The following is a 17,342-nucleotide window of genomic DNA, read 5'->3' as shown; positions in this document are numbered from 1 at the left end:
TACGACAGCACCCCTAACAACAACAACTACAACAAGCTACTCCTTCGGATCGTCCTGTTCTATTACAACATCTACCAAGCAAGTGGATTGTTGTATATGGTCGAAGTGATCTCGTTGAGTGCTTGATACAGACTGACTTTATTTAGAGAGTAGCGAGAGAAACGTGTGTGTGTATACATGTGTGTGCTTATAGAATGAAGGATTACAAAAGGTTGTGGATGTTTGTGTGGCGAGTTTACATTATACATAACACATCTCCTCCTTTAATTAGGAATTATTAGTGCTTTTAGGTCGTCTGAAGTCCTTTGGCTTAAAACGATCGACTTCCTGGCGAACACGGCTGCTTTGGCGTACTGGTATGCCGGAACTACGTTGTGTAGATTGTATCTGTTTCGGCTGCTGGGTAGAGGCTGCTGCGCGTTCAGGAGGGCCAGACACAGGAGCAGGATCAGGTCGCTGAACAACTGGCGGAGTTGACGGTTGTTCTTGTCGCTGTGTTTCTTGGTTTAAGGATGGCTTTGGCAGTTCCGGAATCCACCAAAACTCTGGAGGTTTCTCGATGGAGTTGTTTGCTGACAACTTCGGTTTCAGCTGGTTGAAATGGCGCTTGATATAGCCATTTGAGGTGCGAACGATGAAAAGCATTTTTCCAACTGGACGGTCGATTACGCCTTCAATCCACTTTTCTCCCCTTGAATAGTTTCGAGCGTATACCATTTGATTAGGGTCGTACTTGGTGATTGTCTGTTTAGCTTCGACAGGCTTCCCGAAAAGTTGACTAAGCACGGTGCGGACTGGTCTACCGTGGATTAACTCGGCAGGAGTTTTACCTTGGGCATTTGGAGTGAACCTGTAAGAAGCAAGATATTTAGTTACAGCCACCCTAAGAGGTATACCGTCTTGGAGGTTCTTCTTGACTGCAAATTTGAACGTCTGCACAAAACGTTCTGCTAATCCGTTGGATGCTGGGTGGAATGGTGCTGTGGTAATATGCTTTATACCGTGCAGTTTGCAGAACTCTTCGAAGGCGTCAGCTGTAAGCTGAGGACCGTTATCGCTAACCATGGTTTTCGGGTATCCTTCGATGGCGAAAATCGAAGACAATGCGGCGATCGTGTTGGCGGTTGTTGTAGACGACATTTGGGTTACAAATGGAAACTGTGAATAGGCGTCTACGCATATGAGCCACATAGCGTCAAAGATTGGGCCGGCGAAGTCGATATGAATTCGCTCCCATGCTGTTGTTGCTGCTGGCCAACTTTGGTACTCTCTTGGTGGTGCAGGATTGTTGCACTTGCAGATGCTGCATGACTGGGCCAGGCTTTTGATGTCTTCGTCAATGGTAGGCCACCAAACATGTTGTCTTGCCAACTGCTTCATTCGAACAATGCCCCAATGTCCTTCATGTAAGAGTTTTAGGATATGGGCACGTAGACTGGCTGGAATTACTACACGATTTGCGTCTGTGTGTAGGCAAAGCAATTTTTTGTTGATTGTAAGAGCCAACTTTCGGTTAAAGTAAGGCAATAGGGCTTCGTTGCCTGGCTGAAGTTTTTCTGGCCATCCTACAGATACGTACTGCAGGACTTGTTTGAGGAGTTCGTCTTTGTCCATGTGGTTGCAAATGAGCTCTGAATTTATCGGTGTTGACACTTCGACTACAGAATGGCAAGCTTCCTCTTCTTTGTCGAAATCTGGATCTGTACCCACTGGAAGGCGTGAAAGGGCGTCCGCATTACCATGAGCAGATGTGGATCGATACTGGATATCGAAGTTGTAGGCCAAGAGAATAATGGCCCAACGCTGTAGCCTGTTTGACGTCATCAGCGGAAGATGCTTGCCTGGATTAAAAATGGTAACAAGCGGCTTGTGGTCTGTGATCAGGATAAATTTTCTTCCGTAAAGGTATTGGTGAAAACGTTTTACTCCAAATATTATGGAAAGTCCTTCCTTTTCGATTTGGCTGTATTTAACCTGATGCTTGTCGAGTGTCTTAGATGCGAAAACAATGGGTCTCTCTCCTCCATCTGGCTGAAGATGCGAAAGGACTACCCCGATGCCAAAGGATGAGGCATCTGTAGCGAGCACTAGCGGTAAATTTTCGTCAAAGTGAGCTAGCTGCGTTGCGTTAATGATGTGGGACTTAAGAGCTGTAAAAGCTTGCTGCTGTTGTGGACCAAAAAAGAAGGCTACATCTTTCCTGCGAAGCTGGTTCAATGGAGCAGCCAACTGCGAATAGTTCGAAATAAAATTACAATAATAATTAACTTTACCCATGAATGCTTCCAATTGTTGTAAGTTGGAAGGCGGTCTCAACAGTTTTACAGCCTCCAAGCCTGAGCTGTCTGGAAGAATCCCGTTTGCGCTGATTCTTCGCCCTAAATATTCGATTTCGTCCTTGAAAAAGAAGCATTTTTGTCTTTTGCATCTGATGCCGTTCGCTTGAAGAGTGCTGAGAACTTGGTCGATTCGGTTCAGATGTTCCTCGCTTGTAGGTGCTGAGATGATGATATCATCTAAATAGTTGCCACAACCTTCTATTCCCTTTAGAAGTTGCTCGAGGTATCTTTGAAAAATGGCTGGTGCACTTGCAATCCCGTAAGGAAGGCGCTGATACTGAAATAGGCCCAGTGGTGTGTTAACCACCATGATTTCTTTCGAAGCCTCATCTAATTCCATCTGAAGATAGGCATCCTTGAGGTCTATCTTGCTGAACTGCTTTCCATGACGAATGATGTGGAATAGAGCTTCTTTTGTTGGTATTGGATACTGTTCGACGTCGATTTGTGCGTTAACTGCCTGTTTAAAATCGCCACAAATACGTATATCGCCACCTGGCTTAGGTGCGAGCACAATTGGGGATGCCCAATTGCTGAACTTGACTGGTTTCCAAATTCCGGCTTGTGTGAGTCTGTCTGCTTCAGCTTTAAATTTGTCCATCTGAGCGAACGGAATTTGGCGGCTTTTATAAAACTTTGGGGTTGCTGACGATTTCAGAAATACGCTGGCTTTGAAGTCTTTAATGACACCCATAGCTGGTTCAAACACTTCGTTGTATTTGTTGCAGAGGTCACTTACTTTGTCATTATGCACCTCATAAATGTTCGATACTTGCATGATATCGAATCCGAAAACGTTAAATAAATCCATGCCGAAGAGATTGGTCGAAGTTTCTATATTTGCCACAATGAAGACCACTTCTTTCTCTTTCTCCCCGCACTTTGCGACAGTGTGCAGCTCCCCTAGCAATGGTATTGGTGTATGTCCAAACGCATGTAAAACTCGGGAACACTTGTGCAATTTTGGCTTCTTCAGCAGTGCGTATGTATTGGAGTTGATCACGGATGCTGTTGCTCCGGAGTCCATTTGAAATGAAATTACTTGGTTAATTATTTCGAGATCAATGACTTTTCTGTTTTGTTGACATTTTACTTGACCTGTGACACTATATACTGCTTCGATCGCTTCGACTTCGTTTGCTTCGTTCTTGCTGGACTTGACTTCACGGTTATTTGCTTGACCAGGCCCTTTGGCATTTGACTGGACATTCTTTGACATACAGACGACTGCTATATGACCTTTTCTACCACACTTGTGACATACGGCGTTTCTGAATTTGCAATTCTCTCTTTGGTGAGATTGTCCACAACCAGAGCACGATTTTAAATCCCTTTTTAACGAATTGGCATCACTTCCACTTTTTGCAAACTTTTTGTGTACGTGTGGATCGCATTGATTGGATCCTGTTTGTTTATGTTCTCTTTTAGCGCTGCAACGGTTTTTGTTGTTGTCTCGTAGGTTTCTGCAACTAAAAGTACATCTTCAAGAGTTGGCTTTGACTTTTGAAGAGCAGATGCCCGGACTGCATCATACGGAGTATGTACTATGATCTGATCTCTTATCATCTCATCTACATAATTTGATAAGCATCCACTTCTGCTGCAGACAAATTCGCATTCACGAGCGATCCCGCGCAAATCGGCTACCCACTCTCTATGTGTTTGTGAATGCTTCATCTCCCTCTTGAAAAACTCGTAGCGAGCTGCTACAATATGACGTTTTGTGGTGAAATGCTCCGTGAGCTTGTCTGTGAGCTCTTTGTAAGAATATGTATTCAAATTGTTACTCCCGAACAGATTTTTCAATAGTTCGAATATATTTACACCACACCATGAAAGGAAATAGGCTTTTTGTTTTTGTTCTGCACTAACCGAATATGCGTTGAAGTGCTGCGATAATTGTTCCAGATATGACTCCCAATTTTGATTGTCTTTGTCGAATTTGTGGAACGGAGGACACATAGATAATTCACCCGCGTGGCTTGAATCACTAGCACCTGGAGAAGCGTTTTTTTCTAGCATTGCTTGCATCCAGTTTCGTTGTTGTTCCATAATAGTTGCTGTAAATTGTTGCTGTTGAGCAAGTATTTTCTCGATTAAGTTCTCATCTGCCGGCATCTTGATGAAAATCAACGACTACGCGACACGATATTATACGATTTACACAAGAATGTTGCTTTCTTGCGGCTGAGATTCCTTTAATCCTCGTCGCCAATAATGTTGTATATGGTCGAAGTGATCTCGTTGAGTGCTTGATACAGACTGACTTTATTTAGAGAGTAGCGAAAGAAACGTGTGTGTGTATACATGTGTGTGCTTATAGAATGAAGGATTACAAAAAGTTTTGGATGTTTGTGTAGCGAGTTTACATTATACATAACATGGATAATATAATTACCTAACAAATTAACCCGCAACTAAGTCAACAAAGCCTTAAACGGACTCGTGATAGACAGTCGCCTGGACAATTAAACGAACACACGAACTCAACCAAAAAACAACGGAGCAAAAACCAAAGAGCCACTCAAAAGACACTCAAAGAGTACTGGCTAGCAGAACCACGCTCAAACAACCGCTTTGAGTTGCTGGCGCATGAGCAAGACGATAAAGCTCAAAGCGACAATGGGACAGACCGGAACCTAACCACGCATATACCACAGCGAAAACCCAAACCTGCACCGATCTACGTACAAAATGTGGAAAATATTCACGCACTAACAACTGCACTTAACTCACTCCCCGAGACAAAGTTTGAACTAGAAGCACTCTCAACGAACGAAATAAAAATACAACCACAAGAAAGTACACACTACACAAACATCCTAAAGTTGCTTAAAGACAATGAGACCAAGAAAGATCAGAGAGGATTTAAAGTAATACTCCGCCACGTACACCATGCTACCGAATAAAAACGAAATAATTAACGAACTAGCCGACCTTGGGCACACAGTACTAAACATCCACAACATTCAACGAAGTGACACAAAAAAGATACTCCCCCTCTTCTCAATTGAACTTAAAACACAAGACAACAATAAAGACATATACAAAATAAGCCATTTACAAAGTTGTTTTTGAGCCACCGCACCAAAAACGTATAATACCCCAATGTACAAACTGCCAAAAATACAGACACACAAGAAACTACTGTACGAGAGATCCCATTTGCGTAAAATGCGCTGGTAAGCACCAATCAGCCAACTGCCACCTACAAATAACCACCTCTGATAAGAGCCAAATAAAATGCGCTCTCTGCAGCGAGAACCACACCTCCAACTATAAAGGCTGTATGGTCTACAAAGCCCTACAAGTCAAAAAATATCCTAGTCTCCGGCAAAAAGAAATACCACCAATCCTGACGCCACCCGAAATTGCCACAAAAAGTACACCTAACTTGATCAAACCCAAAATATCACACGCAGAAGCTGTGCAAGAAAACAAACCTCCAACATCAACCCACTAAAATTTCCTACACAACGACAAGCCGTTCATCCCAACAAACGCAAACAATAACCAACAACAAGAGGACATGCAAGAGCTGAAGACACTTATGAAACAACTGATTGCACAGATGTCAAGCATGATGAACATAGTTACTATACTTGTATCCAAACTTGACAAACAATAATTTGATTATCGCAATCTGGAATGCAAATGAAAACTTCCTACAAGAAAACCAGATTGACATAATGCTCATCTCAGAGACCCACGCCACAGACAAAACATACATCAGCATTCTTGACTATACCATATTCTACACAAACCACCCAGACAACAAAGCCCATGGAGGCACAGCGATCATAATCAAAAATGACCTAAAATGTGTAGAGGAAAAATGCTATAAGGCTGCAAACATACAAACAACGACAATATCAATCTTGGACCAATCGGGACAACTAAACATCTCGGCTGCTTACTGCCCACACAAATTTAACCCTTTCGGGACGGGGTTTTATTTCGAAAACCAAGATAGTAAGAGAAAATCCTTTTTTAGATTCTGAAAGATAAAATAAATAATTATGTACTGCATACTTGGAAATCCTGAATTCGTCCTTTTATCCTGAGACATATAATCCCAATCCGTTTTTTGGGTGGGATTTAGAATCCCAGTAGTCCCGAAAGGGTTGATAACACGAAAGAACAATACCTGGCGGGAGGAGACTATAACGCCAAGAATGCCATGTGGGGATCGCGTCTGACAAATGCAAAGGGAAGACAACTATACGAAGCTATCAAAGCTATCAAAATAATAGCCGTACAATAAGCACAGGAGAGCCAACTTACTGGTCATCTGACACAAAAAAACTTCCCGACTATATTGACTTCTGCGTTAACGAAAACGTGACACACCAAAACATAATAATAAAGTCAAGCCTGGACCTATCATCAGACCACTCACCAATCTTAGTAACCATAAAAAGCACACCAGACCTGACAAGCAACACTCCGAGCCACAACCACAAAACGAACTGGAACCTATTCAGGGAGATATTACTTGACAACATGGATACTATGGCCTCCCTTAAAACAAACGAAGAACTAGACTCTGCTATAATGCACTTAAACGACAACATAATTGAGGCAGTAGTCTGCTTTAGGAGCCGAAAAAAAGAGTTTTTTTTTGAAAGGGAAGGAAATGATTCCGGTAAACGAAATTTTGAGACAATATAATTGTAGATCCAAAAAAGGGGTCTACTACTAACGTGGCCCTGTGCCACAAGCAACTCCAATGCAACAAGATCAATAAAATTATTGAAGGCCAACTTGCGTAGGCAGATATAGGCAGTAATAATGCGTGTGCTCAGTTTCAGTTCTTTTCTCAAGTGATCGTTATAATTTCCAATATTTGTTCTTAAGCTAAGCGCTGGCATAATTGCGCGTGTATATGTAAGCATGCAAATCATAGATAACAAAGATAATTGGAAAATGAGCGAATTTCAATATGCAAGAGAGATTCAAGTGAGCGCATCTCTAACACAGAGAGATCTTTGGGGGGTTCTAGGTGGTAATTTACTGGCCAAGAGGTTTTATTTTCCTGTAAGAAATTTGGGCCCGTAAACCAGATTGATTCCCTGAGCTCACTAGTTGAGCAGCCACGTGAAAGGATGTCCGCTGGATTCGCGTTGGTAGGCACATGACGCCAGACAGCTTGCGAAGTCAATTCTTGAATTTCTGCTACACGATTCGGAACAAATGTATTTAGGTATGATGGGTGCTTCTTGATCCAATACAGCACCACCTCAGAGTCCGACCACAAAAAAAACGTCATCCACTGGTGAGTTCAACAGATCCCTGATTTCACTCCATAGCTTCGCCAGTAAGTGAGCAGCGCATAGTTCCAACCGAGGCACAGACTTGGTTTTGAGAGGTGCCACTCTCGACTTGGCGTTGAGCAATCGTGTAAACGTTCCATTATGTTGCTCCACTCTGACATAAATGCAGCAGCCGTATGCTCTCTTTGACGCATCGGCGAATCCGTGAATTTGGTATTTAATATTTTTTCTAATTATATGATCGATATGTCGAGGTATGTTGAGTGAATCTAGATTTGAGACGCCCATCTTTAAGAAGATCGAAGAAGGCGTCTGCCCCAAGCAGCAAGTCTACACGTTGCAGCTTATGAAAAAGGGGGTCAGCGAGGTCAATATGACTTGGAATGTCAACATTTTCTACAAGTCTTTCGGGTTGATAGGACGTGATAGATTTTAATATACTTAATTCAGTCATCGTTTCAAAGGAATTCAAACGAGAGGCAATATCCGTTTGAACGGCATGCCGAATGGCAGATTTTGTCTTGCCTATGCCCACTAAATTTATATCTTTGCGAGATTTGGGTAGTTTCAAAATATTGGCCAGGTTTTCGGTAATAAAATTGACCTGGGACCCAGAGTCTAAGAGCGCTCTGGCCATATGGTAAGATCCCAACTGATCCTTTATTTTTACAACTGCCGTGGCTAATACGACTTGGTCAGAATCACTAGCAGCCAGATTGGCGGATGACAATTGACTAGATGTCGAAGTTTGTGCTGGTGGAGTTTGTCTAGTGGATTCCATTTGAGATTCTGTTGCATACCTATGCAGTAAAGTATGATGCGGCTTTGAACAGACTCTGCAAGTGCTCGACTTGCAGGTAGTAACTGTGAGGCCAGAGTGTGTGGACAGAGGAAACGATTTTACAAACTTAAAACGATTATTGCATGGGATAGCAGCAAAAGAGGAACAAGATTGAATGAAGTGATCCTCCGATTTGCAAAACGAGCATTTTGGATTATGCAGTTCATTTGGGCCTTTATTAAGGGCCTTTTCGCAATCATCCCAAAGTGGCAGTTTTGTATAATCTAAATTCTCCTCCCATTTTGACCTAGTCGTAGAATCCACCTTGCCCATAACTAAGTGTATCAGCATAGCGTTGGAGATCTGTTTGTCATTTCCTAAAGACAACAACGACTCATACACCGCTTTTACTGTGTCTATCAACGAACGCAGTGAAGACGCAAATGCTCCATGCATTTTTGGAAGGTCGAATAACTTTGAAATACTCTCAAACACAATCAAGCAACTATTATCCTAAACGATTTTAAGGCAGCTAATGCTTTTGGGTAATTAGCATCGGTTACTTGATACGATTTCACCGTGCCTAAAGCCTCTTTCTCTAAGCAAGACAACAAATAGTTAAATTTTTCAACATTTGAAAGAGAAAGGTCATTTTCAACGAGGTTTTCGAACAGTCCTATAAGATTCTTGTATTCCGAATACTCCCCACCAAACCTTGGCAGTTTCATATGAGGCAGTTTTTTGCTCTGAGCAGAAGTTGAGCCTATCATTTATTTTTATTTTTAAACTGTTTTATTTAGGTCACCCTAGGGTCAAAATTAGAAATTCCGATGACAATACAATATAGTAATGTCAATAACATTGTAAATCCAAGATGGCGGCCGCAAAAGGACGGATAACGTAGGTTCTATCAATCCCATCAATATGGGTATCAAATGAAAGGTCTCAACAAATAGAATACAATGTACTATATAAAATTAAAATTCAAGATGGTGGCCTCTGCAAAATGGCGGATAACTTAGGTTTTATCAATCCCATCAACATGGGTATCATTGTCACTGTCAAACACATCAGATTAATTCAGATCAATCTGACAACAAACGGGGTAAGCTAAATCTTATATATAAAAATGAATCGCAAAATGTGTTGGTAAGCGCATAACTCAACAACGCCTGGACCGATTTTGATGAAATTTTTTGTGTGTATTCCAGGGGGTTTGAGGATGGTTTAGATTCACAATATGTTAAAATAATATTTATTATTTTATAAAGCAAAACGAGCTAAAGAAAGTGAAGTTGATAGAAACAAAACTGGAGGTTTACCAGCAGAACTGGAAATATTTGTGGGGGCAAACGGTCCAATTTTGACGTTTCAAAGGGATTAGTAAAGGGCGCTATAGGCTACATCAACGGAATCGTTTGGCCTCTATTTCGTCGAACTCAAATGTATGTACCTTCCGTCCGAATTGATTTCGAAAAAGACGGAGTACATCTTATACACCCGAAAGCCATACAGTTTCCAACTAAGTACAATTAGGGGACGGCTGAGAGAAGAATGTTGCCTTTAATACTATCATGGGCTTCTACAATACATAAAATGCAGGGCAGCACTGTGGATCACGCAGTCGTATACTTAGGTGCGAAACTGTTTGAAGAAGGTCAAGCTTACGTGGCTCTTAGTAGAGTAAGATCTTTGCAGGGACTACGTATAGAGGAGTTGGACTGCAACAAACTAACGAGCAAGAAACCATGCAATAATGAAGCACTAAATGAATTAAACAAAATGCAAATTAAAAACTAATAAAAACTTAATCAAATTTGTTAAAAAAAACTTTTTAATTTAAAAGGGGTTATGTTAAACATACATTGCAATGTTTAAGATAAATGTACTTATTATTGGACCTCTGGAGGCGTCGACCGTTTAAATGACTATTACTCGTGGGAACAAAATGGTAAAAAAAATATAAATAAAAATGCGAGTCTAAGCATATGTTTATAATTCCCACGTCTGTATCTATTTTATATCATTTTTAGGCTTTTAGTACATTTAGTACATGTTTTACATAAAACGGTTTAACTTAAAAATTTTTTTTACCTTTTTTTATTATACTGTTCTAACAATGTATCAAGGTGACCCAAAGTGGTTTCCCCTAGCGATTTGTTTTGACCTTTTCCTTTTTTACCCGTCATAATTATACAACTCTGCTCCAATAGCAGCCAACAATTATACAAACGAAATAAAATGTAAAAAAAAAACAAACAAAAAAGAAATTGATGCAACAACAAGAATGGTCAAATGCTAGTAAGCGATGCACACGCCTTATGCCAATTTATGTATGTGTGTGTGACGAGATGTTAAAATTTAAACTCAAGTGGCTGAATACCACTAAGTAATACGCGCACTATATATGTATGTATGTGTGTCGAGATGATTAAATTTAACTAAAAGTGGCCAATTCCACTAAGCAGTACACGCACTATATATATACATATATGTATGTGTGTATATGAGATGAGCATTCAAATTCACTGCCCAAGCAGCGATAGAAGTAACACAAAATCAAACGCAAATCAAACCAAAGTTCACTGCCCAAGCAGCAATAAACGGGAACAATGCAAAGACAATCGAAGTCAATGCACTAACAAACGAAAGTTCGCTGCCGACGCAGCGCAAGTGACAAAAGAGAGAACTGAAGAAAATTGTGCAGCAAATTTTGACAACTGTACCGACAATGATGCGCACTTTTCTATTAGCAAAAAAATCAAATGGGACCTCTTTTTTCTTTTGCTAGTTTTCACGGAATTAAGGCACAAGAAAACACCAAAAATTTGCGCGCTCAACAGCGGCTTGTGCAAATCAATTAGGGTGGTCCAAATAAGTTACCACACAAAAATTATATTTAAATATTTTAATATTTGTATATTGCCAAATTTATATTTGTATTTTATATGCCGGAAATTTTGAGTTTCGAATAATATAAGTTTTTTACACCGAGCGATAAGTGAACTACGGTCCACTCTATGCTTTAGTGCATGTACATATGTGTGTATACGCGTAGGCTTGAACAACTTTTTATTTTTTTCGCACAATATTTTTCACCAAATTTGTTTATTAAATAATCACACACTATATGCCTCGTAGTTCACTTTTACTCGTTACCTGTGTACTCCCAGCCAATGTAAAAACCATATGTAAATTTTCCAAAACGTCAACTTCCCAAAAAGATCCAAGTCAAAGTCCAATTAGAGTGCCGAAGCCCAAGCAAGTCCCAACGAACACGCCTCGCAAAATTGTCCACCTGGGGGGCGCCAAAAAATGTAGATCCACTAACGTGGCCCTGTGCCAGAAGCAACTCCAATGCAACAAGATCAATAAAATTATTGAAGGCCAACTTGTGTAGGCGGACGGAACAGACAAGTAATAATACGTGTGCTCAGTTTCAGTTCTTTTCTCAAGTGATCGTTATAATTTCCAATATTTGTTCTTAAGCTAAGCGCTGGCATAATTGCGCGTGTATATGTAAGCATGCAAATCATAGATAACAAAGATAATTGGAGAATGAGCGAATTTCAATATGCAAGAGAGATTCAAGTGAGCGACTATTAAAGAGCGTAATGTTAGCTTAAGAGTAGTACTTCAATTCATGGTACAATTATACAAGGTAGTCTGTCTAATTCGAGCTTTTGCAAGAGTAAGACGTGTTTTCGGTGCATTCATCAAGTGTATTTAACCCTCTAATGCCACTTTCCACAATAACGCAAGTGTAATGAGTGCCTCAAGGCACTCTTGGGGCTTAGAGGGTTAAATATAAAACCCCAAGGCCTTCGGGAAGTTCTTTCACTGTAGGACTACAGTCGTCCTACCTATCTTCACGTAAGCAGTCGCCAAGTGAATCAGCTATAGGTGATTCCACAGTTTTTTCACAAGTACTGGGCCCCGGCAAATGCTGGTGGTCCACTGATCTCCACGAGGCGATCTACTGTTCAAGCTTTAAGCTTTCAACCGGTTTGTGTCTGAGCTAAGCAACAGCGACACACATTAGAGGACATTTATCCTGCATAAGTCTAGGCGGTCGTAAGACCGGCTTAGCATTTGTCTCCCATTTTAGTTAATTACTCAACTTTATTTGGTAAAGTTTCTGCTAATTGCAAAAAATGGAAAAATTTCATCAACAACAATCCATCGATTTTAAATCAATGAGGAATACTGCTGGAGCAACTTCTGCCGAGCTACGAGCCAGTTTGCGAGACAGTTTAACGGATAGCTGCTTAAATGCTGGCAGTACAACCAGATGGGCTCCCACAAGCTGCATCACAACTTGTACTGTCACATTCTCGATCTCGTCTCCAATGACATTCACAACAAGCTCGAATGGCAGTTTGTGTTCCGCTGCAGCCCGTTCTAGGCATGATCCTGCATCTTCTAGCACTTCTATATGCAACCCCACCCCAGGCTGGCAGCAAGTCACAGCAAAGCCAATCAAAGGAGCAGCAAAGAAGAGAGCAGGTACCGTTCTCTCTCCTAAGGTCAGCCAAAAGAAGACGAGCTATACCGCCAAATCCGGAAACCGCTTCATAATCCTAAGCGATGAGGAAGAAATGGACGTGGGGCTCTCCACTTCGCAAGCCGCGAAAAACCGCGTCTCAAAGAAGAGTGACGCAATTTTGCAGTCGGCTAAATCCAACAGCTCAGGACAAGCCCAAACAGCCGCACCGCAAGCTGCTCGATCTCCCAAGGTCCCAAGGATTATGGTTCCCGGTGTGGTCAGCTACTCTGCATTCTGCAGTGAGCTGGATGCTCTAATTGGAAACACTTACTCCATTAAAGCGCTGAACTCAGGTGACTGTGCCGTTCAGTGCAACTCCTCCGACGCCTACAGGATCGTGGCCAGACACTTCCGCGAAAAAGTAACTGTTTTCCACCACCACCAGCTGCCAGAAGACCGACCCTTTCGCATGGTAATGAGAAACATTCACCATGACGTCCCATCGGAGGACATCATTGAGTGCCTGCAGGAAGAGGGTCACTGCGTTCTACGCATCTACACCCCTCGAAACAAGGCAACACAGCTTCCGCTTAACATGAGGTTTGTGGACATTAAGAAGGCTGAAAACAACAAGCTTCTCAAAAACATCTCTGCTGTTTGCAAACACATTGTGACCTGGGAGAAGCCACGCAAACAATCCGGTCCTGTACAATGCCATAGATGTCAGGAATATGGACATACTAAATCATACTGCACACGGCATTACATCTGGAGAGAATGCGGAGAGAACCACCCCACCCTGGAGTGCAAGCTCGGAAAAGATGACCCTAGGTGCTGCTTTCACTGCGGCAACTCTCACGCATTCTACCGAAAACGCCGCTCTGAATGCCAAGCTGGAACAGCTTTTTACGAGGCTCGACAGGATGATGTCTCTGGTAGAGACGCTAATGCAAGCAATCCTGCAGACGCGTCCTTCCTCCTCTACTCTCCACAATGGGAGTTCTTAAAATAGCCTGCTGGAACCCCAATGGGCTGAGCTCGAAAGCAAATGAGGTGATTGCTTTCATAGAGCTACACGAAATTGACATCCTCTTGCTGTCAGAAGTCCGTCTCTGCTCGCGGTCCACCCTCAGGATCCCCGGCTTCACTCTGCACAAAGCCGATCTTCCGGATGACCGGAGACATGGCGGCGCAGCGATCTACATCAAGTCAGGCATAATCACCATACTCTCTTTCACTCTTTCGGAAGAGCATATCCAAGCCGTCTCCATCAAGATATCGTCAAGAAGAGGGAGGTTTAACGTGGCTTCGGTGTACTGCGCTCCTGCTTTTAGGTGGACGGAAGCAGATTTCACGTCTTTCCTCTCTAATCTCGGAGATAAGTTTCTTGCTGCAGGTGATTTGAATGCCAAACACAGATGGTAGGGCAATCACAGAATGTGTGCCAGAGGCCGGACCCTCAGCTCTGTCCTGGCCAATGTCAATATCGATATTGTTGCAACTGGAGAAGCCACCTGCTATCCCTATCGCGCAAACGCCACCCCCAGTGCAATTAACTTTGGCATCTCTAAAGGGTTCAGACAGCAGCAGGTCTCCGTCAGAGTACTCACCGAGCTATCTTCTGACCACCTCCCGTTGCTCTTCCTGTTAAATGAAGAAGCTCAATTCCACAAAGGAGTCCCTAAAATGCTACCTGCACATGCCAACGTTGCCACCTTCAAGTCCTACATCGATGCTCACACCGTGCTTAACTCTGGATGCATATGTTGATAGCTTCACTTCCACTATTATTGAAGCCGCCCAAAGAGCTACGCCACCTCAGCGCCAATCTGGTCTCCCACCTACCAGGAGGGCGCCCCTACTAACTCCGGAGGCAAGGGCACTGCTGGACCAAAAAAGGCACCTCAGAAGGCATTTCATTGTGTCAGGCGATCCTGCAGCTAAGCAGCTTCTATCTAGTATTACAAATAGACTGCGCAGGTTGCTAGCGAAAACCCGTCAAAAAAACATTGATACCCTGCTGGAGGGAGCTGGCCCGGACAATTGCAGCGATTTTTCAATATGGAAGCTAACGAGAGGGATAAAAAGACAGCCGCTTGTCCAATCGCCAATACAAAACCACAGTGGCCGCTGGCTGAAGAGCGACTCCGACAAAGCTAACGCTTTTGCTGAACATCTGTCTGCCACCTTCACGCCTTTCGAACTTCCAGACGCTTCACACCGCGACGAAGTTGCAAACTTCTTAAACGCTCCTATTCAGCCAGCGCGCCCCATAAGGCACACTACGCCGCAAGAAGTCATGCTGCATTTAAAGGCGCTTAATTTAAAAAAGACTCCTGGACCCGATGGCATCGACAATAGAGCGGCAAAGGCTCTTCCACCTAAAGGAGTGCTAGCGCTGGTGAAAATTTTCAACGCCATGCTAAACCTGGGACACTTTCCAAGACAGTGGAAGCAAGCCCGGATCATCATGATTCCAAAGCCAAGCAAGCCACTATCTCAAATCGACTCCTACCGCCCAATCAGCCTGCTATCCACTTTGTCAAAAGTGTTCGAGCGGATTCTACTCAGTCGACTGTTGGAACTACCACATGTAGAAGGCCATATTCCTCAACACCAGTTCGGCTTCAGAAAATTCCACGGCTGCCCAGAACAAGTCCATCGCCTGGTCAACCACATCACCCACGGACTCGAGCATAAACTGCACACTATAGGCGTGTTCCTTGATGTTAAACAAGCCTTTGACAAGGTGTGGCACGAGGGCCTTCTTTTCAAAATCAAGGAACTTCTCCCTGCACCCTATTTTGCCATCCTAAGGTCTTTCATTGCCGATCGAACCTTTGTTGTAGCAGTAAGGGACTCACTATCCAGCTTATCACACATTCACGCAGGAGTGCCCCAAGGAAGTGTACTTGGTCCGTTCCTATACACCATGTACACAAGCGATATGCCAGTTCCATCGCCCACCACAGACGCTCGTATGCTTCTGGCTACTTACGCCGACGACACGGCTCGCTTGCATCCCACTCGTCTAAGCTGACAGCTTCGGCTGCTGTTTAGGACTGGCTAATAATGGAACATTGCTATAAACTGCAGCAAGTCGACATGCGTCACTTTTTCATTAAGACTTGTGATCGACATCGTGCACACATTCAATGGTGACACCATTAAAAATGCCACCTCTCACTGCTACTTGGGTGTACACTTAGATCACTGGCTCATATGGAACACCCACATCACGGCGATCAGAGCTAAGTGCGTTCGCAAACTCCAGAAGCTCGATTGGCTCCTGAGATCCAAAAGCCTCCATCTTTCGACTAAAGTTTTGCTCATCAAGGCAATCCTTACGCCAACATAGACGTATGCTACCGAGGTATGGGGCACCGCATCCAAGCACCAGCTAAACAGGCTGAGGGTAGTGCAGGCACGTGCTGCTCGACGGGCATCGGGACTCCCCTGGTATGTGACAAACCAGGCCATCCAAAACGATCTACGCCTTGTTCCTGTGGGCGACCTTCTAAATCAACAAAGCCGACGGTAGTCGGATAGGCTAACGAGTCACCTAAATCCACTGGCTAGCAGGCTGGTCGACCCGCAAACTCTTCGACGTTTGAAGAGATTCCACCCCAGCGATTTGTCTTCCCGTGTTGTACACTAATTTTGTAAATATGTAAATAATTGTAAATTATTGTATATAGTCTAGGCCCATTCTTCATATGTACCATACACACCCCATCTCCTAAACGCCCGGTTATGTTCAGATGGTCCTGAACAATTCCGGCGACAATAATAAAAATCTAATTTAAAAAAAAAAAAAAAAAAAAACAAGGTAGTCTCGTCCATGGTACAATTATACAAGGTAGTCTCGTCCATGGTACAATTATACAAGGTAGTCTCGTCGGCAAAAGCACTCCCTTATTCATTACCCACAACAAGTGCGAGTGAGAGGAGTCTGCGTAGTAAGTGCGAGTGAAACGACTAAAGAGCTTTTTGCTTAACCCCTAGATGGCGCATGGGGCTTAAATTGCTCATTTCTAGTAAAAAGAGTTGAAGTTTTTTATAAATTAATTTTTAATAGTTTTGAATTTAAAATTAAACGTTGTTTTTGTTTTTGGATAGTTATTTTTTTGTTTAGGTTCTTAATTTTAAAATAAATGTCAATCTTAAAGTAAAATTTTTTAATATTGTACCGAAACTTAGTTGCCCTGTCGAGGTTTCCATGTTCGCCACTGTCAGCCGAGCGGATACTGTTTAATAGGTGGGGGTCAGCCCACGTTATGCCAACGCCATTCAAACAACCAAGCAAGAGTTCTTAAGATTTATATTAGGTTTTTATTACCCGCTTAATTACACAAGCGTGCAGCCTGGCAGACAACCGGAAGAAGAGAGAGAGAGAGAGGATCGATCAGTGTGATCGCAACTTTCCTAAACTTTTTGACAGGCTTTTTACAGGTCCTAGAGTG

General features: G+C 42.8%; 1 protein-coding gene across 1 annotated transcript; it reads right to left on the bottom strand.

Annotated features, from left to right (window-relative positions):
- Positions 1–267: 267 nt before the first annotated feature.
- Positions 268–3,366, bottom strand: LOC122320295 (uncharacterized protein K02A2.6-like). Its single transcript, XM_043208463.1, has 3 exons — positions 3,079–3,366; positions 2,326–2,769; positions 268–2,229 (listed from the first exon to the last, which is right to left on the bottom strand). Exons 1-3 carry the CDS (start codon positions 3,364–3,366, stop codon positions 268–270), a joined length of 2,694 nt encoding a protein of 897 aa, XP_043064398.1.
- Between the last annotated feature and the right edge of the window lie 13,976 nt (positions 3,367–17,342).

The sequence above is a fragment of the Drosophila ficusphila genome, unplaced genomic scaffold, assembly GCF_018152265.1.
Source record: "Drosophila ficusphila isolate 14025-0441.05 unplaced genomic scaffold, ASM1815226v1 contig_47, whole genome shotgun sequence".
NCBI classification, from domain to species: Eukaryota; Metazoa; Arthropoda; class Insecta; order Diptera; family Drosophilidae; genus Drosophila; species Drosophila ficusphila.
Note: the sequence above shows the minus strand (reverse complement) of the source record. Positions and strands in the feature narration are given on the sequence as shown.

Coding starts and splice junctions, on each gene's coding strand:
- LOC122320295 (XM_043208463.1), bottom strand. CDS start 3,366: ATGGACTCCGGAGCAACAGCATCCGTGATCAACTCCAATACATACGCA. Junction 2,770..3,078: donor ATGAGGTGCATAATGACAAA/GTAAGTGACCTC, acceptor GACGTCGAACAG/TATCCAATACCAACAAAAGA. Junction 2,230..2,325: donor ACAGCTCAGGCTTGGAGGCT/GTAAAACTGTTG, acceptor AACTATTCGCAG/TTGGCTGCTCCATTGAACCA.